Source organism: Papaver somniferum, chromosome 2 (genome assembly GCF_003573695.1).
Source record: "Papaver somniferum cultivar HN1 chromosome 2, ASM357369v1, whole genome shotgun sequence".
Lineage (NCBI taxonomy): Eukaryota > Viridiplantae > Streptophyta > Magnoliopsida > Ranunculales > Papaveraceae > Papaver > Papaver somniferum.
In genome coordinates, this window is record NC_039359.1 from 56,757,958 (window position 1) to 56,783,913 (window position 25,956).

Consider the following 25,956-nt stretch of genomic DNA (forward strand, 5'->3'; position numbering starts at 1 on the left):
TCATATTTATCGATTTCGATGATGTATGATGCTAAGTTTGAAGTCAGAACCCTCTCGGAGCTTCTTGGTTCATAGTTTGTATGCTTCTTGAGTCTAGCAGTGTGAACTAAAGTGACTTCATGACCTTTACGACTAGTCGAAATTACTTCATGACCTATATGACTAGTCGAAATTCAAACCGGAAGCACAAATAAAAAGCACAAAAGCATAATGAGAAAAACACTTACCTTGATCCGTATGACAGTCTTAAATTGATAATCTGGCCAATAGAAAGCCAAACACATCTGATCCAACGATCATGATTGCATCTTTATGAAGTCATACGGATTACCACATAAAATATCTAGAACCATCTAAATTTGCCGCGATAGATTATTGTGGCGCGGTGTTTCCCACCAAAACTTTCACCAAATTCCTTTTTCCCTCCACTGAAAACCCTAGGCATATAATTCGTTATCTAAACCAACCCTCACTCTCTCTGCTAATCTTTCCTCTATCTCCAACCCGCTACTCCTCTCGCAACAAAGAGAAATAGTTATAGTAAAAAGAAATAGCCGTGGTTCTTCTTCTTTCAATATCTATCTTATATCTCAACGATGATGAATGTATGTTTTTGAGTTGAAATATAAGATTTCAAAGTTATGATTTTGTTTTTTTTTCTTCAATTTATATCAAATCAAAGTTAGTGTTTGGACAAATCTTTGTTAAATTAGAGATTGTGGATTTAGGGTTCTACAATTCTGTGTTCAAATTAGAGATTTGGAGTTATATTTTTAGAAATCTCTGTTAAAATTAGAAGTGGGTTTTGATTCAATTAGATATTTTGGATTTCTACAAAGAAAATTTAATCATTTTTTCTTTTTCTATTTTCTATAAATCTCGGTGGGTTTGATTGTGAATATCAGGTATGATGCTAATTTTTTTGTTTATTGCTATGTTGTTTATAAAATGGGTTTTAATATTTGGATTTTTGGATTAGGTATTTTAAGTTTTGTTTTGGATTTTGATTTAATAGGAGAATTTGCGTTTTTGTGATGTTGGTTTTGGTAATAGAGATGAATTAACTTTTCAATTTGCGTGATTTATGTTCATAAGGACTTAATCGAAAATATATTGCTGATAATTTTGGTTATATGCATGTATGAATGTAATGATGAGATCTAAAACAAGTCTACCGATCAAAGATTTCATGGCATCATATGAGTCTGAAGCAGATGTGTGTAGCATAGATGTGACTTGAGATATAGAACAGGTTAGGGGTTTAATTGCAAATCAACTCCTTTGGTCTGCTGATAACTTGATGTCCTTTATGTTTTTGTTGAAATGATTAACTAGAATCTGCTTGGTTGTTATAAATAGGTATGCAAAATGGATGGATGTGCAGTACTAGGAGAAGCGTTGATTACTTAATCCATGCTTAGCATTTTATAACACGTGGTAGTGAGATTTCATGGACTCTTTGAAGTATGCTATCTGTATCCTTTAGACATGTCAACTGATATTATTTACTTTTATTCACAAATTATCCAATACGTGCATGGAAAATGCATTTGATAAAATCTTCAACGATACGATTAATGTAACCTCCTCTTAGATTTTATTTAGGTTTTATAGTAAGCACCCGCAGGCATGAAAAAAGCCAAAAAATTTCGTTACTTTTCACCGTGTTCATTAAATAATAGACTTCTTATTGCAAGTTGAAAGTTGTGATTTAAATTCCCTTACCAGTCTTTTGCTTTTCAACTCTCATATGACACCGCAACAATTGTTTGCTTTTGCCTTCACACAATCACTCTAGATTACTTATTTTGGACCTGTTCAGATGTCACTTGCATGGAGTTGCCATTTTGTCCCAAGATTGATATTTTACCGTCTATGTAAAGTTTGATATGTGTCCATTGTTTTGATGATTGATAGATTGCAAGCTAATCAGTTATGACCTCACTACTAAAGACCAAAATGTATGTCGCTTAGACAGCTAAAGAATTACACAATGTACGTAGACATTAAATATCAATATGGACAAACAGTTGTAATGAAGGCAGAAATTATTTTATTTTTTTGGTGAGATGTTTCTAGGGCTTGATTTGTTGCTGTGCTGTGAAATTAATGTACATGTTTAGTTGTTTTTTTTAAGGAGCAAAGTATGGGGTTTCAAGTATTTTTATAGCTCTTAATATGTTGTTGTTGTATTGTAGGTGGGGTCCTCGGCTAAAGCAAGCTACTTACGAGAATCATCAACGTCTTCACCTTTCTGAACAGGTATACACTAATTTCGTGTTCGGTTTTTGCCTAGGCTGGATTAATTAAGTAGTTACAACTGTTTGTCCAATGAAATTTTTATTGGTAATTGCAAGACTTGTAAGTCAGGGGATATACAACTTTTTTGAACTGAAATATATGTATTAGTTATTACAAGGCTTGTATTTCAGAATTGATCTATCAATTTCTGCCTTCATTAATACATTTTTTTTTAGAAATGTAGAACTTGTAATTGCTGGTAGACGTATAATGGCGGTATATGCTTTGAGTTATTTTTTTAAACATAAAGAAATTGAAGTGCAACATATGTAATTGATTTATTTGTTCCCCTGCGTTTCAGAATGGATAAATCCTGGATGAGCACCTGTCACCTGCACTTAGGATTTGAATATATGCTGAAACTTGGTGCATAATGAACCCTGGAGAACGAGGTCATTGTGTTTGATTTGGATGGATATAAAATGATTATGTAGTGTGTTAGTGTGTCTCTGGCTCTCTGCACTTAGTTGAAGTGGGCATTTCATTTTTCTTAGTGACTTAATTTCTTTTCTTTTTTCTGTGTTGTATTTTTGTTAGTGTTCCTTATCTTTTTCAATTTAGGCCTGATGACTTTACTGTATATGCAGGTGTGCAGATGCTTCAACAGATTCATCATTGAGATAACAACAAGATCAATTGGCTACTCGAGGATACGCAGGAGTTCCTTGACATCATTGAGACTGCCTATCATTCCAAGATTGACATCAATTAGTTGTTGAAGACTGCAGTTGAAACATCTACAATGCGGCTTAGTAAGAAATTCCTCTCCAGTCTTATGTACTTGAAGGGATGAGATATGTACATTTCATGCTTGGGTACTTATTTCTGGAATAAGTGAGTTTTTTTTTTTGAATAAATTTTAAAACCTCAAGAATTTATTAGTACAACATTTGAGTTGATAAAAATGAATAAAGGAATCTAAAATTAGTGGTTCTCTTTTCAGTGAGTTGAATGTAATCGTGTTCTAGTAGTGCAACTACTTTGAACCATCATCTGAAATGTTAATTTCCATATGTAAAACTATAAACTAGTTTATAATATTATGTAATGGCTTCATCAAGAAAAGTATAAGATACGTTTTCATATTTAAGATTGTCATCAATGACCTATTTTTGATTTTCGTGTGGTCATCAGTGATGCGATTTGAGAATTCTAGGAAAAAGTAACACAATAGAACTCCACTATGAATGTCTTATTTTCACAAAATACCCAGCTGCACCCGCTGTATTGCAATTCCTTTGGAACACAATCACTTATAATATAACCTTCTAATACCAGAGCTTCAGTTTTTTGTATTGCAGTGAACAAGCATAGACATTATGCCACGCTGATGTAAATGATCTAGGTTGCAGTGGATAAATCCTGGTTTTTTCGTTCTAATATTTCCGTTACTTTGGCCATATAAAAGTATTTCATCTGGGTTGCAATATGTGCCTAATGAACTGAAGGTTATGGTCACATAAACAAAATCATTGTGGCCATATAGTAATCCTCCCAGAAAAATAAGTGGTGTAGCAATATGTTAATCTTTTGTCATGTTTTTTAAAAATGTGTGCGTTTCTAAAATGTAAATGTTTAATAAACCATGTACTATGGACACATAAACAAAAAGTGGCTAAATAAATATCTTTTCGTCACGGGTTGATAATTGTGTCTGTTGCCATCCTACACATTTGACACATACATAATTCCTAAATGTGGCCATATTCGCGTCTATGGCTACATGTGATGGGATTAAACTGAAAAGTATGGATAAACAATTCCCTATGGCTACAGTTGATGGGTTTATGATTAAACCCATGACCAAATGGTGCACTATGGCTACAAGGTAACACAAAACGTGGCTATAGTTATGTTGATGACCAGTAGCCACGCAAATAACCCAAAACGTGGCTAGGCTTTAAACCAAAAAACGTGGCCTATGTGAAGGTTTGTACTAGTGCTACAATCTTTCTCTCTCTTAATTTCTTGACCAAGAATCCTAAAAGAACTCCCCCTCTCACAAGGCCAATCTGCCCTTTATATAGGGTATTACATAGTGGATGACAGCTAAGATATCCCCTTATTTCGGAATGACCGTGCGCTATTATCGCACACTTATACCTGCCTATATCGCAGATCTTCCATACTTCGCACAGATCGTCACATTTTACTCGTGATTATGCTGACTTCATCTGATACGTCATCTTGACTTAACTGTTCGCGATCATATTTGCTCTCGTTATATCTTCTTTTCTTCGCATAACTTGTATGTGCGATACTTTATTCCTACATTTTGCCTCTTCTCATATCGTTCTTTTCGTGAAATGAGTGAAATGAGAACCTATTAATCTTTGTTATCGCACATGTTCAACTTTTCAAATTATATCCAACCCACACATCTCCAGATTTTAAGATTTCTTTTTTAATGCGTATCTTTTCAACCATACATTTCTTGACACATCTTTTTAACCGCCTTTTTCTATCTATTTATTTATCGCATTAATGAAATAAAGCCTCGGGAACGGTGAATAACTTCCCCTTTTAAGTCTTTCTTATTCTTTTTCTTCTTCTTTCTCTCTGCGACTGCATTCTTTCTGTACTATTATTTACAGTTCGGTTTCTCTTTCTTACTGTTCTTCACGTCCTGATTTAATCTTATTGCTTTCATCATTCCCATTCTGAAAATTTTTATATCAATTGCTAAGAAGAATGAATTGGCCTTCACAGATTTAAAAGAATAACTCGGCACAAGAGGTTATTCAGTCACTCTCCCCCTAGATGTAATTATTCATCCAAACTCACTCTTGATTTGATCAACTCAGAACAATGGAAAAATCAAAGAATAATTGTCTCCTTAGAGCAAACCCAGAATGATCTTCTTATCCCGTTGTATAATCCTAACATCCCTTTATTCTATGAAATCCTTTCTGACAAGCGATTTGATCGAGTTGTTTTTCAATTGAGTGGTGACGCAATTAGAATAGTTCTTGAATATGCTCGTCGTGCAGCAGGATTGGGAACTTCTTATGAATATGCAGTGCGAAACGAACTGTATCGTGATAGAGTTATTGACCCCCGTGAGTATACTCTTGATAACTTCTTTCAGCATTACTACGTGGCACTTATGAAAAATGAATCTACAAAATGGGCCATTCGCATAAGAAGAATTGAGAATATCGATGAAGATAAGATAATAATGCGAGATGTTGATTGGAATAGTAACTCCAACAAGACTTGTCGTATATCCAATGATTTGGGTTGGGTGAATTGTCATGTTATTGTAACGGGTCCTTATGTAGCTGGCAGAGCTGTGGATAACTCGAATCTTCATATTCCTGAGAAATTTTCTCATTATCATCTTTGGGAACTCATCTTGTCCGAAGAAGAGAAAAAGGTATGTAAGATCTTCGAATTGGTATGTTGACCTTCGTATGTTTATTATTGTCGCACTAACATTTAGATTCTCCTATATTAGACTATAAAGGGGAAGGATAAAATCAAGCAAGCTAAGAAATCCATTGAAGACTCTCCTTCGCAGAATAATAAGGTAAGGAACATTCCACCTTTCATTTTAACAATATTGTTGCCTCTGTTTCTTATCATTATTATTCGCATGGATGAGTTCTTCTGGTGTCAAGACTAAGAAGAGGATCAAAATCAAATCTAAAAGAACCCGATCTTTTTCTTCTTACTCAAATCTTAAAAAGAAGCGTAAGAGAGTATATGATTCCGCTTCAAATACTGAATCCAGCGACGATGACATCCTCGCATCTGAAGACTCATCAATTGATTCTTCAATGAAAATCTTATCTGGCGTGTTTTTGGATTCCATGACTTCTATTGGTAATGATGAGTTAACTCGTACCCTTGAAATGGTATCAAAAATTTGTGATGCTCCTCGCTTAGATGATTCTTCACTTCGCAGAGCTTCATCTTTATTAAGTCCCAGCTTTCAATTTTCTTTTGGTCTTCTGGTAATTTATATCCTTTTTTAGTTTTTTAACAAGTTTTAATCTTCGCATCATCGTATCATTTCCTCATTCTATAACATTACCTAATTTTTTTTATCTTCCCAGATGTCTTGCATGTCATATGCAGTATCCTCAGATTATGAAAGAAGACTTCAATCTCTTTTAACTAAGAATTCCAAACTTGAAGCCGAAGCTTCTACTTCTGCGAATAAGATATCAGAGCTTTACAAAAGGAATGATCAACTGATTGGTATTTTATTGTATAACCATTTCTCTGTCTTATGCCCCCTCCCCCCCCCCCTTTTTTTATATTCGCTTTTCTTGAATTATGTATTCTTGCAGAAATTTATTTCGCTATGCCCATCATCCTGTTGATGATGACACTCTTTTGAACTACCTTAATTATTCTTTAAATAATCTCACTGAAAATAGAATAAATTCCCTTTCTTTTGAAAAACTCAAATCAGAATACCAACTCCTCAGTATTGATCATAGAAGAGCCCCAACCTCTTGTAACAGCTTCAAACGTTGTTTTTAGGAATCCAAAGATAGAATTAAAGTTTTAGAAACAAAAAATAATTCCCTTATTGATGAGAAAGATAAAGCTATTCTTAAGGGTGCGAAGGCATTAGAAAAATTTCAAAAACTTTTACTTGAAGTCCAAGTCGAGCGAGATTTAGCTTTACGCAATAAGGAAGCACTCATGGAGGAAAGAAATCTTATCCGATCTCATCTCCTTATAGAAAGAGAAGATGAGTTTAAACGGGATGCTAAGGTTTTGAATGATGCTAGAACTGATTTAGCTGTAAAAGTGAGCCTTGAATCCGAACATACTGCTTTCGTTAAAGACATTATTTCCAATAATGAAGGTCATTTACTGCTCTTTTATACTTGTTATTTCTTCTGAAAGAGAAAATATCTTCTTTACAATTCTAACCCCACTTTATATTTCGCAGAGAAAGAGAAGAACTATGCTGAAGAAATTAAAGAATTGAAGAAGCAACTCGAAGAATCCCAAAGTCTATCACAAGACTTTGGTGCGAAGTATACTTCCCGTGATTCCAAATATCGCAAGCTCAAGAAGAATTATGTTGTTACTGTCTCAAATAATAAAAAAGATGCCATTCGCGGCCGTAACGCAACAGTTAAGATAGTGTGCGAAGAAAATAATATTCCCCTTTCCAATTATCATATTGAATATGTTTCTCCCAACGAAGATATTCCTTTTATTTCTGATAGTGAGGCTGAGTATGAAGGATAAGAAGAAGGTGAAGAAGAAATTCACAATTCTGACGTTGAGAGAAGCAATAATGATAATTTTAATGATAATCAGAATAATGAAGATAATCCGCACGAAGACGGATTGTTTTTTGTCGTTGTAGATTCTTCTTTCTGCCTCTTGTATATCCTTGTTCCTTTTTGAATTTTTCCCTTTTAGTGTTCTTCTTGAATATACATTAGACTTCTTAAATATATTGATCATTTTCTTCCCTTTATTTTTATATTTGTATTTGTCAAATACCAAATTTTCTCATGTGATCATGAGTTTATTATATGGGGCAAGTAACATCTTTTTTGATGCTTGCATTCTCATTCTTGCCTCTGTTAGTTGACGCGGAATGATATATTCATGATCTTGTATGTTTCTCATACCTCAGTCATGTACTTGTGCGAGTGTTTTCGCAACGTATGATAATAGATCATAACTCTTATGCTTCGCAGCATATATCTTATGCTTCGCAGCATATATCTCTAGAGGTCTTATTGTGCCTTCCTAAGTAAAGGTCTTATTTTGCCTGTTTCCATTTTTCTGTGCGATGAAATCGCAGTTGTATTGTTACCTCTTCAGGTTTTCTTGTACGACGAAATCACATGACGTATTTATATTTTACCGTATCAACCCATTGATCTCGTCTTAACTTATTCTTGTATTATTACCTATACAGGTTTTCTCGTGCGTAAAGGCGATAAGCCTTAATACTCCCGTGAGTAAAAAACCTCATGAAATTTACGTCTTTGACACAATTCAGCTCCCTAACGGAGGGTGTCGTCCTTATCTTCCCCTGGTTTCCCATTCAAGGAGGCTTACCTCTACCGGGTTAAGGTTGGCTCCTCCCATCCGGTAATACAACAACCATTTGATTTCACAATCTCTTTTCCCTCCACCTATAAGGTTTACGGTTACGAGATTGCACCCTAAGTGGGGTATCTTCAGACCGAGTGCATTATAGTCAAGACTTGTCAAGAGTGGTAAAGTAGACTCCAATGCTCCTCGCACTCTTGACTCAACCGTGTACCTCGGCACCTTGATCGAGTTTATGCACTCCTTGGGAGTTATCCCCAATCTTTCGATTTAGGTGTCCCTCCCGGATGGGCTTTCTCGTTTTTCTCACCCCCAAAATCTCCATGACTCAAGTTCCAGGGTTGGTATAACTTTCCCTTGAGTCATGCTTAACTAGCTTGTGAACTATGACGTGCTTTAGGTCTTACTTTTTGCCTCTTGCATATATGCGAACTAGGGTGCACTCCACAATCGCATAATTAGGATCCCCAATTGGAGTCTTTATTTCTCATGCCTTTTATTAAGGTCTTATTTTTGTCCCTTAGTTATAAGAGAATCTCTTAACAAAAAAGGAAATCTTCAATCTTATTCATTCCACCAAACAATACATTCAAATTCAAGTAAATAATATTTCATGCTTATATCTTTCATATATCTGTCTTTCTGCGAATAACATCGCAAGCTTTTATGACTTTTGAGTAATATAACTCTTAGTTCATATAACTTTTATTATATAGTTACTCATAAAAGAAATTTTTTTTTTTTCAGACTGCTTGTGCAATATTCTTAGGTTCGCATATGCTTATAGGAAACTGATTCATAGTGTGCGAACAACCGCACAATTACTCATATTTCCACCTCCACTTTTTCTCTTAAGATGTAATCTTTCTATGTTTCCTGGTGCGAAAATTCTCAGAAGATTCTGCCTCAGTATCATTCTTTTCAGCTGTTTCAACTCTAGACACTACGCCCACCATTAGTCTTTCACTCCTTTGATTTTCTTTAACATTTTTCTTCCAATTTCTTCGCTTATTCTCTCTTTATTCGCACTTACCCACATCAATTTCTTGGAAGATTTTTCCAACGTTTGGATCTCCCCTTATTATTCCAATTCCTTGAGGTAGTGGAAATTTTATGCATTGATGAAATGTCGAAGCTACCCCCAAAATACCATGCAGCCATGGTCTTCCAACCAGAGCATTGTAAGGGGACCTCTATACCAACAACACAGAATGTGATTTTTGTAGATAGACTCTTCAAGGGGATTCGCATTGTCACCTCTCCTTTAGGATTATTGGCAGTACCGTTGAATCCATAAATATTATAAGTGGACGGAATTAGTTCGTTATGTTTTCCTCTCATGGTCTTGTATGTGTGATAAAATAGGATGTCAACCGAACTTCCGGGATCTATAATTATTCTGTCAATTACCCATACGTTTGCATCATCTTCTTCCTCCTCATCATCGTCTTCTAATTTTGCTTTGGGATTAATTCCAATTGCTTTACCATTAATGGACTCTCATGTGGTTCTCCTCCTCTTGGTGTCTCTTCAGCGCTGAACGAAATGACTTGTTTTGGCCAATCTTTTAATGGAAATATCTTCGCAAGGTTAAGTATTTCTCGTCCATCATTATCTCTCGCATGCACTCGAATTAAGATATTATCATGAAAGTATTCGATGTTTTTGAAAGAGTGAATAATTGAATTGAAACATAATTTCTTGGCTTTCGCATCCACTTCAATCACATATGTGTTTTTTCCTTTCTCTACATTGTATGTGTTCCCCCCAAGTGGTGGTGATGGTGGTGAATTCTGTTGTTATTGTGCTAAGAAGTGGTTTAATTTTCTCTGTTCTATCATTTACAGTATAATCTTTCTCACATTTCTACAATTATGCGTTGTGTTCCCATGAAAGTGATGATACGCACATAAATCCTTACTTCTTCTTCCTGATGGTGGCTCATTTCCCAAATTGAAGGGTTCAGGAATATCTTCCATTAAAATAAAAGCTTCTCAGACTTTCTCTATTGTTGTATTCAATGGCGGAAGTTTTATTTGTTCCCAAACTATCTTTTGGTTTCCTTGTTTCTTATTATAATATGGTTGCTGCTGTTGTTGACCTCCATAACTTTCTTGTTGGTTATCCATTCTTTGAATTTTATGATTTCCTCCCCAATTTTGAAGTTGTTTTCTTTTTTTGTATTCTCTTTCAAACTCTTCTTGATCTGCACTTCCCAAGGCTACTAGCTTTTGTTCTACCTCAGCTCTTTTCTTTCCCTGAATTCCTTGAGATGTACTCGCAACTGCATTCGTTATCCTTGGAAGTAAACTCGCACCCCCATTGGATCATCGCAACCGGGTAAGACTCCATATCTCTTTGCTTTTCTTCTAAAGCTATATATTCTTCTCGAAATTCGCGCAGCTCCGACATAGTGATGGTATCTTTTATCCTGAAGATTTGTGTATATAATAAGTCTGTGGGGAAGAGAACATTGATAAAAGATAATATAAGATTTTGTTCATCTACTCGTCTTCCAATTTCACTACACATGGTTCTCCAACGTGTTGTTAAATATCGCAGATTCTCATTATCCTTTTACGAAGCCCAAATGTTGTTTCAATTCCTGGTCTTGTCATGTTACTGCTAATATATTGCCCCAAGAATACGTTCTGTAGGTGATGAAAATATCTTATGGTTCCCACTGGAAGCCCCTCGAACCATTTTAATGCTTCTCCAGTTAAGCTGGATGGGAAATATTTACATAATATTGTATCATTCCCTTCCCACTGCAATAAAGATCGGTTATAAACCTTGATATGTTGTATTGCGCACGTAGTTCCATCAAAAATATGGGTAAATGTGGGTAAAGTACACTTGGGTGGTATTATTGCAATTTGTATGTGTCTTGCGAAAGGTGTTTTCCCAGCTTCCTCTACTGCTTCCTCTACTGCTTCTTCTAACTGTCTTCTTCCACCATTTTTTCGCACAAACATCATTTCTCGGAACTCTGCCATTTCTTTAAGAATTTCCTCACTCATAGATTGATTTAAATCGTATCGCATATGCCTTTTTAGTCTCATTTGTCGCAGTCTATTCTCATGATTATTCTGCCGCACAGCTTCCTGTATCTCTCTCTCTTCGGTCTCCTCTCTTCTTAGTCTACACCTTTCTCTTTCATCTCTTTCTCATTCACGGAGTTCATTACTTCTTTCCTCTTCTTCTTCGCGTGCATATTGATCTCTTAACATTTCTCTACCATCCAATAAGATTCTTCCTTGTTCTGGATCATACTCCTCATCATTATCTCTCTCATGACGTATGTGATGGTATTCTCCATCATTTTGATATCTGTCAGTCCTTTGACCTTCTTGTCTACGATGATGTTCTCGTGGCTGCTCATATCGATCATATCTCAATTCCAAGTTGTCACCTAAATTTCGTTCCCTTCGAGGATGTTCTTGATTAGATTGACTTTGTCTTGATAAACTTCTACTGGTTCTTGATCTTGATCTTGTGTGTGTTGCACTTATGGATCTATGATTTTGGAGTCTAAGATTCTCTTCTCTCAGATTATCATTTTGTCGTATCAAATTCGCACGTATTTCATCTTCTCTTCGTCTTTCTGTAATCAATCTTTGCCTCAATTCTGCAATTGTCATATTTTCTTCATCTCCTTCTATCATTCCTGTTCTTGCAGTTCTTTGGTCTTCTTCTTCGTAGAATCAGTTTGTGAAGTATGCATGCTTACTCTACCATGATCGATAGGATTTTTCTGTTCTTGTATATGTTGAGGTCCAACTGGATCTTCGTTTCTTTGATTATTTCTTTCTTCTATTTCTGATTGATCTGGAATTTCACCTCTTCTTCTCTCAGCAATTCTTGTACTCCTTCTCGTTGTCGTTTGTTCGATAGTTGATCCAATTCTCACCATCACTCCTTCTTTTTGGGATTGAATTTCTAAACAAATTCACCAACATGATTTATCACTCCGAGCTATTTTCTAGCGCCAAATTTAGTTGCAGGAAATCCTACAACCACACAAATATGAAGATCCTTTGATAATCAATCGATCTCAAAGTAAATAATTTCTTTATTTGTCAAAATCATAAGAATGAATTACAAGATAATATAGATTCTAAGTTTTCTCTCCCTCTCTACAATCTTTCTCTCTCTTAATTTCTTTACCAAGGATCCTAAAAGAACTCCCCTTCTCACAAGGCCAATCTACCCTTTATATAGGGTATTACATAGTGGATGACAGCTAAGATATCCCCTTATTTCGGAATGACCGTGCGCTATTATCGCACACTTATACCTTCCTATATCGCAGATCTTCCATACTTCGCACAGGTCCTCACATTTTACTCGTGATTATGCTGACTTCATCTGATACGTCATCTTGACTTAACTGTTCGCAATCATATTCGCTCTCGTTATATCTTCTTTTCTTCGCATAACTTATTTATGCGATACTTTATTCCTACACGTGATGCCTGCATGCATCCCCAGTTTGTTTCAGATGCCATGAAACCACTCCAAATCGATCAATTATTGGATCAGCAAGTCATGAATCTCTCAGGTGGAGAGCGTCAAAGAGTTGCATTATGTCTTTTCCTTGGAAAGGTTTGTATTCTTATTTATTATCTTAATTTGATCTTCATTTCCTGTTATAATGGCACTCATGAGTTTGTTATAGTACGACTGTTCGGTACTGACATTGTAACAGAAAATTGAATTGATTTTGTAATTTGAGTAAGATTAATCCATTACAATTTTACAATTGGTGTTTATGGTTAGTGCAGCCTGCGGATATATATCTGATAGACGAGCCGAGTCCTTATCTTGATTCAGAGCAGCGTATCATTGCCTCAAAAGTCATTAAGAGGTTTATCCTCCACGCAAAGAAGACTGCTTTTGTCGTTGAGCATGATTTCATAATGGCGCTTATCTTGCTGATAGAGTGATTGTATTTGAGGGTAGAGCATCTATCGATTCTACTGCCAATTCCCCTCAGTCTTTGTTGACAGGGATGGACCTTTTCTTATCTGTAAGTGGCATTTCTATCTTGTTAAGTTGCAATAGATAATTCTAGCTCAGGTTATACATTTCTATTCTCAGTGGTTTTTGATTAATGCTTCTTACTTATTGGTCTGAATACTGTGCAGCAATTGAATATTACATTTAGACGCGACCCTACAAATTTTAGGCCGCGGATTAAGTTGGAATCCACGAAAGACAAGGAGAAAAAAGCTGTTGGGACCTTTTATTACCTCAACTAAGGCGTACTAGTGCTCGAGTTTCATGTAAGGTTAACCTGTTTGTAACAGACTCACAGTTCACCTTGACGTCCAGTTTTGACTAATCTCTGTGTTACTGGTTGATACTATGCAGCAATTGGATATTGTGGACGAGGTCCAATCAATATCAGACCGTGGATTAACAAGTTAGATTGCGCGGGAGATCGGGGCAAGCTGGAATCCACAAGAGACGGGGACATGTTGGATTCCACGAGAGATGGGGAAGAAAGAGCTACAGGGCCCTATTGTTAGCTCAAAGACTAAACATACTATACTATCGAAGCCAAGTTTGTTTACTTCTTTGCTATTAGTGAAAATTACAGACAAACTCATTTTTCAGATTTTTTCCAGTGTGAAATCCACGCCCATAAATCTTCATGTGCGCACCCATTCTCGGTGATATAATTATACACAGGCCCATAATTTTGAGAAACTGTGTTTTCATTTTTCTTCTTTCCAAACTAACTTAAGTCAAATTTCCTTCAAAACTAAAAAGCCGTTGTTCTTCGATCTTCTCTCGCAGAACAGACACACAAAGATCTCCATTTTCATCGTTGTCATCGTCACCACTGTTTACATCTCAAAGGAAAATAATTGGAGAGGGAATTGAAGACGAATGATGCAAGGGGATTTTATTCTCAAATCAGAACCGACTGATGCAAGGGAAATTACTCTGTGTTTTGTTGTTTCAGAACATCACTCTAATATTTTTTCTTTATGTCCGACTTTGATTTTAGATTTTAGATTACTTTGATCTGTTTTTCTTTTGTTGATTTTCTTAGGGTTTTGAAGATTATCCGAGATATTCACAGTGGAAGGAGCTATGCTATTTTCAGATGAGTTCCAGGTTCGCTTCTGATTTTTTGTTCCATCTGGTTCGATTGATTTTTCGTTAGATATGTTCATGCCTGACATATTATGTTCTTCATCTTCTTCATAGAACTTTCAGGCAGAGTATAAAAGAGGTGGAAAGGAGACTTACCCGTATTTCTTATCGTTCTACCCGTATGTCCTGGACTTTCTTCTAAACTGCAGCTAGGAGTTGGTTTTCATTTTTGTACTCTTCCTCATTATAAATTAATCTCATCAAACAGAGCATAGAAAAAAAACCTAAGCTACGTCTATTTTCTCTCTAGTGATTTTCTCCATCTTAATTAGCCAGAGAATACGGGGACAGATATAGAACAAAGACAAAAGGCAGGGTATGCAACAAAAGATTATCACAGTCCACCATGGGAACCATTTTTGGATATTGAAGAATTAACGAAATGGTCATTTTACAGAGATATAATTGCTTAGTTTGTTTCTACTCTTTTGTTTCTTTACATTATAGTTTCCACTATTATCGGTTACAAAAGCCAAATTGCTGGCGGTGATGATTGTGGTGGTGTTGGCGTTGGCGCCCTTGGTATTGCATGGGATGTTGGTGGCATGATCTTTGTTCTTGTTTACTGCACCGCCGGTATTTCTGGTATGTATCTGCAATTCATATAGTTGAAAGAGCAGAATCACGCTCACAACAAATTTAAGTTTTGTTGCACCTTTTCCTATGTATGCTGTCTCTGTTACAGTCGACAGATCCGACGTACTTTTTGTGTGATTTTAAACCAAAAAGGAATATGGTGATGGCCAGATGGGGTTGGGGTTGATGCTTGGGGTACCAATGGAAGTACTGGAGTATAAAGTTTTGTTATGTACTTGAAGGGGTATATTCAGTCAGTAGTGGTGGTGGGATGGCGACATCACATAACGCACATTGTGCTTCTTATTTACTCTTTACAAATACGATGGTAGCATTATGGTCAATTCACCTGGTCATCACGTTTAGTATCAAATTTCAATTTTTATTTCTTTTGTGTGATTTTCAAGAATCTCTTAATAAAATGATAAAGCTCGTGTATTTTCCAATTATTCATATAATACTTATCAATTTTTTTTATGATTGAAGGATTCTTCTAAATATATTTGCTTCCAATGGTGGATTATGCACCTATAGAAATGGTTGTATAACCTGCTATATAGCAATGAAAATGATTGCATAACCTGTTATAATTCTACAAAAATTGTTGTATAACTTGTTATGCAGTCCCGAAAATGGTTGCATAACACGTTATGCAGCTATTATTGTAGGTGTATGACAAGTTATGCAGTCCTATTTTTTTGCATAACTTGTTATGCAGTCCAGAGAATGGTTGCATAACACGTTATGCATTTACTTTTTTGTTAGTATTGAGACCAACAAAAGATAAGGCTGCATAACTTGTCATGCACCTATAATAATATCTACATAACATGTTATGCAGTCGTGAAAATGGATGCATAGTTATGCATCCGAAAATATGACTGCATAATGCATTATGCATCGAGAAAATTGTTGCACAATCTTTTATGCATCGAGAAAATAGATGCATAACCTGATATGCATCCGTAAATATGGATGCATAGTGCATTATGCATCGATTCGTTATGCGTCTGCAGAATGTGTTATGCATCTTTTTTGGTGGCTGCATAATAGTTATGTATCAAGTTTTTGAAAATTTTTCCTAAAATGATGATCACCTCCGATTTATTCGTGAAAAACAAAATTTTGATATTCTTGTTTGTACTCGTTGCTTAGCTCTCTTAAAAAGATTTCCAACGATATAAAATTTGTAAAATTTCAAGGTGCGGATTTTTAGATATGTTATATTCAAGTTGCGTTGCCAATTATACCCCTGATGCTAACCCATCATGCGGATGTATAATCCGTCATGCAGACATTTTTAATAATTTCATATAATTATGGGTGTCACGGAAATAATTATGGATGTCACGGTACCTAAAATTAATTGTGGGCCTGACAATGAGAATATTATTTTTTTGGAGCCTGCGCCTAATTTTCCCAATTACTTTTCTTTATTGCATTTTGCTTTATTCACAGTTGGAACCGAAACCTTAATCTCGCTTACCGCTGGCTTTTTCTGTAGGTGGTTTCATGAAAGCCTGAGTCGTTCCACATCTGCTGAGCACAAGGTTTCTGGCCTAGGTACGCTGGCGAGTTGTTGGGGAAGTCATATCTGTTGGAAGCATAGTATACAATAGTTTGACGAGCCACATGTTTACTCTATTTTAGTTCTGCACCTCAGAGGTTGCTTTTTGTTTGCTTTCTTCTTCCTTGCTTTATAAGACAATGTTTGATGTTTTCTAAGTATGAGAATTTGTAAGGATAATGTGATCCTGTTGCAGGTGCGAGTCGGATTTATGTTTCCTTTTAACATAATCTCAATTTCTTTGGTGAATTATGATTTTGTGTATGCTTTCATTTGTTTGTGGTTGGCTTGGATTTTAGTTTCTTCTTATGGGAATGAAATGTAGTGGGTTTGAGTTCTTGCAATTGGATACTGTTCTTGTCAGTCATTAGTAAAATTCTTAGCAGGAAAACTGATTCAAATTCTTGCATAAAGTTTGTGGGGGTCCAAACGTGCATGTAATATCGTTAAAGATGGCATTTGGCAACTGGCTTCTGCCTTTGCGGCAAAGTTCCAATCTTCTCCAAGAACAGTGACGCCAATTTTTAGACAATTGTCCACTTGCCTGGAATTCAACTATTCAGGATCAGCTAAAATTACCAATAAGAGTTTTAACCAGTGTTTCATAACCCATGAAAACTGTCAGATTGTGGTATTATGAATTTGATCCCTCATTATTCCAGTGATAAAGTACATAAAACATTAGAATCAAGATGTCCGAAGTTACATACAAAACCTTACTTAATATGACATGAACGACCTGGCAACAATTTTTCCCGACTCAGTTCTTCTTCTTCCCATTGTCCGTTTTCCCAACACTAGGTTCAATATATCTATGTTCCCAAAACAGGGTACCCCAATATGTGGAACGAATCATTTCTAGGAATAGTGGTAACTGCAACCATGCAAATAAGATCAGGGGAACTCCACTAAATGACGCTAACAAAATTGGAACCCACAAGTATTGATCAACAAGCATGATAAACAATGCTGTACCAAAAGCTACCAATATTGTGGCCATTGATAGGAACAGGGTTGCAAGACCTATTATCAACTTTTGTGGCAAGGACTTGAGAAAATCCCCTTCTGCATATCGAGAAGTATATATGGCTAAGAACATAAGTACTGATGATATAGATGAGAATAGAGATAAGGCATCTGCTACCACGAAGATTGTAAACGCGGGTTTCCCCAAAAACACTGGAATGCCGTTCTTAGTGCTAGTATTATCACTAATATTGCCTCCAGGAACAGTAAAAACAGCTGCAAATGCTATGGTAGCAACAAGCGCAGCTACGACCATGCAAGAGCCAGATGTATCCTTCAACCATTTCTCTCCTTTCTCCACTAGGTCTTTGTGTTTTTCTGTAAAGATAGACTGAGCTGTATTTCCTTCTTTATTCCTCTTGAACCTATTTTTTTCTGGTATGATATTTTCTACTCCCTGAACCAAATGAAAATAATAAAAATTACACGACATAGTTGTAGGTGAGCTTTATATGTATCGCCAAAAGGATAAAAAACATAACTACTGAAAACATGCATCACTATAGCGCACTAGTCATAAGCTATTGTTGTTAGATGACATAATACCCTTACCTTAAACCATTGTACCTCACGTTGCATTTGAAGAGCAGCTCCAGAAACTTTATTGAGTTGAACGGAAGGTGCTAACTTAGCAGCATCGTGCAAGAGAGTGTTACCAACTCCATAATCTCTAGAGAGTATAGTAGCCTTCTGTTCTCCGATACTTTCACACAGTAGATTAAAAACTACATCACTTCGTTCAGCAATTGCCACTTGTATCATCGTTTGCCCCTTTATCTCGCACCAAACAAGATACTTTAAGTCTTGTATAACCGTCGCTACAAATTCCACAGTTCCATTTCTTATAGCTGTCTTTATGATGTTTGGATTAGCGCCAAAAAAATCTTCTACGTCAGATCTGCCGTTCTCCATATGGAGCAGGTTCAACATACCAAAAAGTAATGTAGCGGCTTGTTTGTGCATCAACTTTTGGTTGGACAGTTGTTTGATACGAGGCACTGAAACAAGGAAAAATCAACCCTACCCACCATTAGTTTAGAACTCTTGGTTTGACTGACATAGCGGTTCCATGTCAAGAAATATCAAGAAAGTAGCATTCGAAAGTACCACCACTAAAAGCAGGTTTACGGTGGCACAATTACTCGATAAAGCATCACGAAAACAAATTATCACTATGAAAAACCTCAACAGGACAGTTTTATGTAAGTTTTCAAACAAGAAGGTCATTTCACGGTGACGGTTGGTTTGAACTTTTAAGTGACAAAACGTGTCAGTAGACATTGTTTTCATAAGACCTGTCCTTGCCTCATAAGAGAGCAATAAATAACAATCAAAGGGGAGAAATACCTTGTGTTAAGTAAGGCATTAGATAGACTGAGATGAAGACTTTTAATATCTCTTTTTGTGATGCGAAAAAGACTTTTAATGTCTCTTTTCTTGATGCAAAGAATACATTTAATCTCTCTTTTATTGATGCGAAGAAGACATTTAATCTCTGGTTTTTTGATGAGAAGAAGATTTTTAATTTCTCTAAAGTGTTCTCCGCTGCTTTGGTGTTTTCTGAGTACTCCGGAGAGTTCTCTATATCTGTCATTTCACTAGATTCAAAAGACGGTTCAGAATACTTGGAAAGATCTTCTTTTGTGTTCTCCTTGTCAACTTGAATGACTGCATGTATATAATCCTTAAAACGATCAATTGGATTTAGAAAACAACCAAAGTAACACAGAATAACAAAACTAAGGTTTTTCTCATGCATAGCTATCTAATTTGTGTTTCCCATAATGTATGGAAGAGGAAGGTTAGGAAAATCACAAACTAACATGAATAGATACAGCGTTGCCACCATGTCAGCCTTGATCCACTAAGAAATGCAAAAGGCCTCTGTATCATCCACTCCAATCCGCACGCACCATGTTCTGGAGAAATCTCATCGACCAGTTCTGGAGATTCCCAGACGATTGAGGTTGCTATATCTACAAATAATGTCCGTTATTAAGTTAAAAAAACGTAGTGACATGGACTGTGGAGTACTTGTGTGCATTTTGATATAAAATACTACTGCAACATGGGATGAGAACTTGTAAGAATAATAACAGCTAGCCATAGACTCATTAATATAAATAAATTTGCTCACCCACCGTAGAAGCCGGCATCAATTATGTTGACTAATAACCTAGCACCCTTACTCCCAGTAAATGGACTTGGTTCCACGTTCTTAGTTACAGAGTAAAGATACTCAACTGTTTTCCTTTGTCCAGTTGTAAAAGCTAAAACAGCCTCTTCGAGTGGTAGAGTTCCTTTTATAGAGCGTATCTGGATCACACGGGGATTCTTTGTTACTAGCATCTCAGCAATTTTTAAGTTTCCAGCTATGGCAGCAATATGCAATGCTGTTAATCCCCGTCTTTGATCACGAAATTCAAGGAGTTCAAGCGGCATGAGTTTAAGTGCTTCCTCTACAAACACCTCATGCTCATGTTCCGCAGCTACATGCAATACTGTTTCTCGTGAACGATATGTGCACAGATATTTTATTGCTGTAGGATACTGTTTAAGGATTTTCCTAGCCTTTCCCCAATCACCTTCCACTGCTGCCTGCCTTAATGCGAAGATTGTTATTATAGGGTCAAAATCTTCCTGGTTGAATGCAATCATAAGGTCTTTATATAATTTTTCCTCCCGATGATCGTCTTCCTCTTAACTCGACATGGAAAAATAACAGTCAGAAAATTAGATACCAAAAGAAAAAATATATAATCAAAGGTATATATGGTAAGCCGTATGTATAACTTACCAGCTTCAAGTGGTTTCCTTTGTTCATCATCATCATCATCATCATATACCTGTGTTATCTCTTCTACACCACCGCTTACCACGTCTACAAAGGATTGAACAAAATAAGAAAGATCTATAGTATGACTATATACAATGATATGTGGCGGTCAATTTGAATGCAGTGCAGTAAGCGAATATATGGCTTGGAAGACAATGACTTGCATCTGAACTTAATGATTGAATTAGGTCCAGCTTGTGGAAGCTTCGTATTTGTAATTGATGGGGTGCAAAGAAAAGATTAGAGGCTTATATATTCTAAGAAGACGCATAAAATATGTTTCTACGTATATTTAGATGCTCGTCTTATAGAATAGATCGTTGGATTGTAAATCATTTATAATGAGGTACTAAGAGAATGTATCGTAATTAAATTACACGACACGAGTAATTGACGAAATACATACCTTCTGATGATGGATTTGCGCCAACTATATCACCTTCTTCTCCTTGTTTATGATTACTATTAGCATCAATAGTATTTCTTGAAGTCTGTGTCATTTGTGGTTGAATACTTACTTGATATTCAACGAGTTTACAGAGCATTGCATCAAGCTTATCAAACATCAGTTCCTGGGATTCAACAAGCCTACTTTGAGATTCAACAAGCCTGCTTTGAGATTCAACAAGCTTACCTAGCATTATTTGTTGAGATTTAACAAGCTGACAACACAGTGTCTCTTGGTGATGATCATCACCAGATTCTTTCGTTGACATGATGGTAGATTAGAGCGAGATAACTAAATTGAGAGAGGCAGGTCTCTGATAGTAAATTACTAGGCACAACTATGCCACAATATATAGGTTATACTACTAATAATTATCAAACAGCCCAATAATGCTCGATTAATTTGTTAAGCCATGACTTTTTTTTATCTATGAAAAGTCTCTGATCATGAAAGCTCACCTAATATAATCCATCGAGCATGTCACAAAAGTTGCATAGCTAATTTGTATCTTATTTTAATATACAACTAACCAATAATTAAGTATATATTTGAGGAAAGGATTCCAATTATTTCGATGGATGTACAAATTCAAGCTCATTCCAATTATGTCATGAAAGCTCATTCCAACCACTTCTATCCCACTATTCTTTCAGACTTTAGACTCGATTTTATTAGAGAAAAAATAATTTAAAGAACAAAGAGAGCTGACTCTAAAATGAGCAGAGGAGAGGTCACCCGAATACAAAACAATGAGAAGAAATTAACAACACCCATGAGGATCCCACGTATATAGAATGGTAAATCCCGGCAACTTATATGCTGTATAAACCACGAGTGTATGCAGGGCCTTAATCCTAATAATTACATTAAGCACAACTATACCGGGAGTGCCTTCATTTGAATTAGGAACCCCACTATTCCTTTCCTTTCTACACGCTCTTGCACAACAGTACAGTTAAGAAATAAATGATCTAGAGACTCAGTTTCAGATTTACATAATGGGCATTTATCCTCTATGTTTTGGGATGCTTAGACAGTCTTCCATTCACAGGCAAGCAATCATGGACACATTTCCATAAGAAGTGAAGAATTTTTGGAGACAGTTTAGCCTTTCAGAACTTTAACCAAAAAAGTAAAGGTGGGTCCTAAATCTGGTTTTAATATATTCTATTAGATATTATTAAAAAAAAGAATAAGCGAGGATCTTATCCCTTCTCTTTGGGCCGGCAGCCTTTCTAAATGGTTCAACGTGCCTTCGAGGAACATATTGTGAAAGGAAACTTAACTTATAGAGAAAGAAAACTTAACTTATAACCGTTTTCTGTCTTAATCTTCCCATTTTCCTTCTCCACTAGACTCGGTCAAAGTAAAGTCAATGAAACATCAATGATATGAATTTGAAACTCGTGAGCACCAAATTTTAGTATCATAAGACACAATCTCTATTATAATATTATAATCTCTATAATCATTGCTAGGTTTGTAATAATGCTCATTGCAAATAATAATTCAATATTAATGATGTGAGTTCGAAACTCATCAATACCAAATTCTAGTATATCATATTACAATCTTTCTTATAATATTATAGTCTTTATAACCTATAATCATTGTTAAATTCATAGCATTGCTTATTACAATCTGGTTTCGAAACTCGTCATCACCAAATTCTAGTATCATATTACCATATCTATAGTATAATTTTACAGTCTCTATCATTGCAAGATTCATAGCAGTGCTCATTACAATCTAATGGACTACCTTGTTTTTGAGTGACAGAAATAGTTTATGACATTAACAGTCATATTTTCGATGGACCCAAAATAAGCATATCTCCAAGATTTCTTCAACACAAAAAAACCACAAAAACCCCATACTCCTATTACAAGACCCAGTATCAAACTGAGATAAAACCATTTCGTCTCAATCCAATCATCATCTTCATTTTCTTCTTTTACACTTCTACCATTAGTATTTTTGGATTCTTCATCGCCATTTGTACAACTATTGAGAAATGGAAGACCACATAATCCAGTGTTACCAATGTAACTCCATTCGGTAAGCCCTTGTAATTGTGGGTTCAATGGAATTCTCCCTGACAAGTTATTGTATGACAAATTCAAGTGACTTAAAAAGTTTAAGTCCAATATACTCCGAGGGATTGATCCTGAAAGATTGTTATTTGAGAAATCAAGTGACTCCAGTAAGCTCATTTTTCCAATTTGCTGTGGAATTCCTCCAACAAATTTGTTCTCTGACAAGTTCAATGACCGCAAGCCGACAAGAGTTGTTATCTCATTCGGTATATCACCGGATAATCTGTTTTTCGAAAGATCCATACTAGTAACAAGAGTAAGAGTGTTACTGTATTCAAATTCTCTTCCTTTTGTTACTAATAATCCAGTCTCCACGAATTCTCCATAAACAATCGAATAAAATATTCGAGTACTCGAATTTTGTTGCGATGCCATGCCACTGAAGTTGCTGAAACACCTTGGGATTGATCCTGACAGATTGTTATGTGCAAGGTCCAATAGTTGAAGTGAAGGTAGATAACAAAGCTCTGGAGGAATACCACCACGAAACTTATTTAAACGTAGTCGAAGAACTATGAGGTTCGGGTAACTTTCTCCCAACCATGTTGGTATGTTCCCCTCGAACCTGTTCTCACCAAGATCCATGGTTCTCAACTCGGTACAGTTTTGTAACGACAAAGGTAATTCTCCGGTGAGAGAATTATTACGCAAGTGTAAAGATTGAAGTAAAATTAGTTTACCCATTGAGCTTGGAATCTTTCCTGTTAAGTTGTTGCTTCCCAATCTTACCAATTTCAAAGACCTCCAGTACATCCAACATTGTGGAATTTCTCCAGATAGGAGATTTCTTGAGAGATCAAGCACTTTTAACCGATTTGCATTCACCTGATCACATAGCAACTTAGAAATAGTACCCGAAAATGAATTGTTGGAAAGATCTAGTTCTCTTATATCAGACGAGATACGTGGTAACTGGCCCGTAAACTGATTGGAATTCAAGTAAATTCCAGCTGAAAAGGGACTAGACTTGAACAACTTTGGTAACTCTCCTGTTATCTGGTTGTTGGATAGATTCAAATAAGTGAATTGCGAAGTCATGTTCCAAAACCAGGTAGGAACTGTACTCGCAATTCCCGTACTAGACAAGTTGATTTCCTCTAGAATGGTTTGTGTTTGTAACCATTTGGGGAATTGAGGTCCTAACTGACAACTTCTAAATGATGCACCTATGAGTTGAAAAGGGGGATTCCATCGTTGGCTGAATTTTATAACTAAAGAATCCATTTCTATTGTTTGCAGTTTTGCAAGATTGTCGAAATGAGCTTCTGTGAGAACACCTTCCAAGGAATTATAACTGGTTCTCAGAGCTTCTAATTTTGAGAGATTATGGATACTCGCGGGTAAAGACCCATTTAGTTGATTATAGCGGAGATCTAATTTCTTCAACAATGATAATCTTCCCAAGGAGAATGGAATTGGACCCGAAAACTCGTTATTCTTGAGAGAGAGGTACTCTAGCTTATGGAGGTTTCCTAAATGATCAGGCAATGGACCTGTAAATTGATTCACCTCCAAACTTAAGAATCTCAAACTACCAGAAAGACATGAAGATGTACCTTTCAGAAAACCAGATATTTCTCCGCGGAATTTGTTTCCAGACAAGTCCATTACCTGCAAGTTACACAAGTTTCTCATAGTTGTCGGTGCCTCGCCCTCGAGCTCATTAGCACTTAATTCAAGGCTAGTAAGTGAAGTCAACTGACTAATATCCTTCGAAATTGCTCCTCCAAAATTATTGAAATTCAGATTAAGCTGAACAAGACTACTGAGATTATATAACCATTCTGGTAAAGAACTTATTATATAGTTTTGGGAAAGATCAAGAACTGTAAGTGATGTAAAATTTATGAACGAATGTGAAGGTATCGATGAGTTACCTAGTTTAGAAGCCGACAATCGCAATTCTAATAAATATGGAAGCATGTTAACTGTATGAAACCATTTAGTTACGCTACTAAGATTAACACCGCTCATGTCAAGGTGCTGAAGAGAAGAAAGACGAGAAATCCATTGAAGATCATCCGTAGCAGTTAAGTCATAGCGAACGGAACTGCTGATATCAAGATACCGAAGATTCGATAAGTTGCCAAGTTGATATGGAATCGTGCCATCAAAGCCTGCTCTAGATAAATTAAGATATCTCAAGTTTTGAAGTGAACCCAAGAAAGATGGTATTTGAATTCCTTGAAAATCATTTGAACTCAAGTCCAACTGCTCGAGCTGCTTTAGCTCTTGCAAAGATGTACTTAATTCTCCACCCAGCATAAAACTTTGAAGATTGAGTTCAACAATTTGAGTTTTGTTGTTGCATATGACTCCATTCCATTTGCAACAATCTTCACCAGACCAAGAAGAGAGTTGACTTGATGGATCTTTTAGATCTTTTTTGAAAGTTAGAAGAGATTTTACTTCTTGTTTATTGCAAACTTCGCCAGAACTGAGCTTAATATAATTTGGCGTAGATACAAACAATCCAAGAAAGAAAACAAGAATTCTTGATCTTAGGCTTAGCTCCATGTTCAGTGAAAACAAAAATTATAGATACTTAAAATCCAGCCGGCCACATACATATATGCTTGACAGTGTATCTTGACTCCTTCAACTTAGACCGTTAATTAAGTCTTGCTATAGAGGGTTGGTGATCAGTGAGCATAAGTCCTCGTTTTCTTTAATCACAAGGAGGTTATGTGACCAAAGAAAATATCACATAGACTAGATGTGGAGCATAATGGAAAACGCGTTGTTCTAGTGGTTCTCAATTTATTGCTCATATATTGTAAACTATATGGTCAATCAGTGGTGTCAGAAGCAAGAAAACACAATCAAAAATAACTAAGCATCAATCATACATGTCGAAATTAAGTCCACATTTTTGTCCTATATGCAGGCAGTTTCCAACTTTCAA

At 36.0% G+C, this 25,956-nt stretch overlaps 2 protein-coding genes and 1 pseudogene across 3 annotated transcripts; 1 reads left to right on the plus strand and 2 right to left on the minus strand.

Annotated features, from left to right (window-relative positions):
• Positions 1-13,598, plus strand: part of LOC113351101 — a 40,181-nt pseudogene extending 26,583 nt beyond the window's left edge.
• A 3,714-nt stretch (positions 13,599-17,312) lies between these two features.
• On the minus strand, positions 17,313-21,255 carry LOC113353337 (ankyrin repeat-containing protein At5g02620-like). Of its 2 annotated transcripts, XM_026596977.1 has the most exons (7): positions 20,914-21,255; positions 20,469-20,552; positions 19,813-20,370; positions 19,495-19,647; positions 19,019-19,339; positions 18,224-18,669; positions 17,313-18,068 (listed from the first exon to the last, which is right to left on the minus strand). In XM_026596977.1, exons 1-7 carry the CDS (start codon positions 21,221-21,223, stop codon positions 17,406-17,408), a joined length of 2,535 nt encoding a protein of 844 aa, XP_026452762.1. In that variant the 5' UTR covers positions 21,224-21,255; the 3' UTR covers positions 17,313-17,405. The 2 variants fall into 2 exon arrangements, with proteins under 2 accessions (XP_026452762.1, XP_026452763.1); XM_026596978.1 differs by lacking the exon at positions 19,019-19,339.
• Positions 21,256-22,667: 1,412 nt separating this feature from the next.
• Positions 22,668-25,568, minus strand: LOC113351102 (receptor-like protein EIX2). Its single transcript, XM_026595158.1, has one exon. The coding sequence runs from the start codon at positions 25,566-25,568 to the stop codon at positions 22,713-22,715; it is 2,856 nt and encodes a 951-aa protein (XP_026450943.1). The 3' UTR covers positions 22,668-22,712.
• Positions 25,569-25,956: the final 388 nt, after the last annotated feature.

Excerpts from the sequence above, each read along its gene's own strand:
- LOC113353337 (XM_026596977.1), bottom strand. The coding sequence starts at position 21,223 with ATGTCAACGAAAGAATCTGGTGATGATCATCACCAAGAGACACTGTGT. Across the intron at positions 20,371-20,468 it reads AAGGAAACCACTTGAAGCTG|AGGAAGACGATCATCGGGAG; the intron begins GTAAGTTATACA and ends TGTCGAGTTAAG. Across the intron at positions 18,670-19,018 it reads AATGCCTTACTTAACACAAG|TGCCTCGTATCAAACAACTG; the intron begins GTATTTCTCCCC and ends TCCTTGTTTCAG.
- LOC113351102 (XM_026595158.1), bottom strand. The coding sequence starts at position 25,568 with ATGGAGCTAAGCCTAAGATCAAGAATTCTTGTTTTCTTTCTTGGATTG.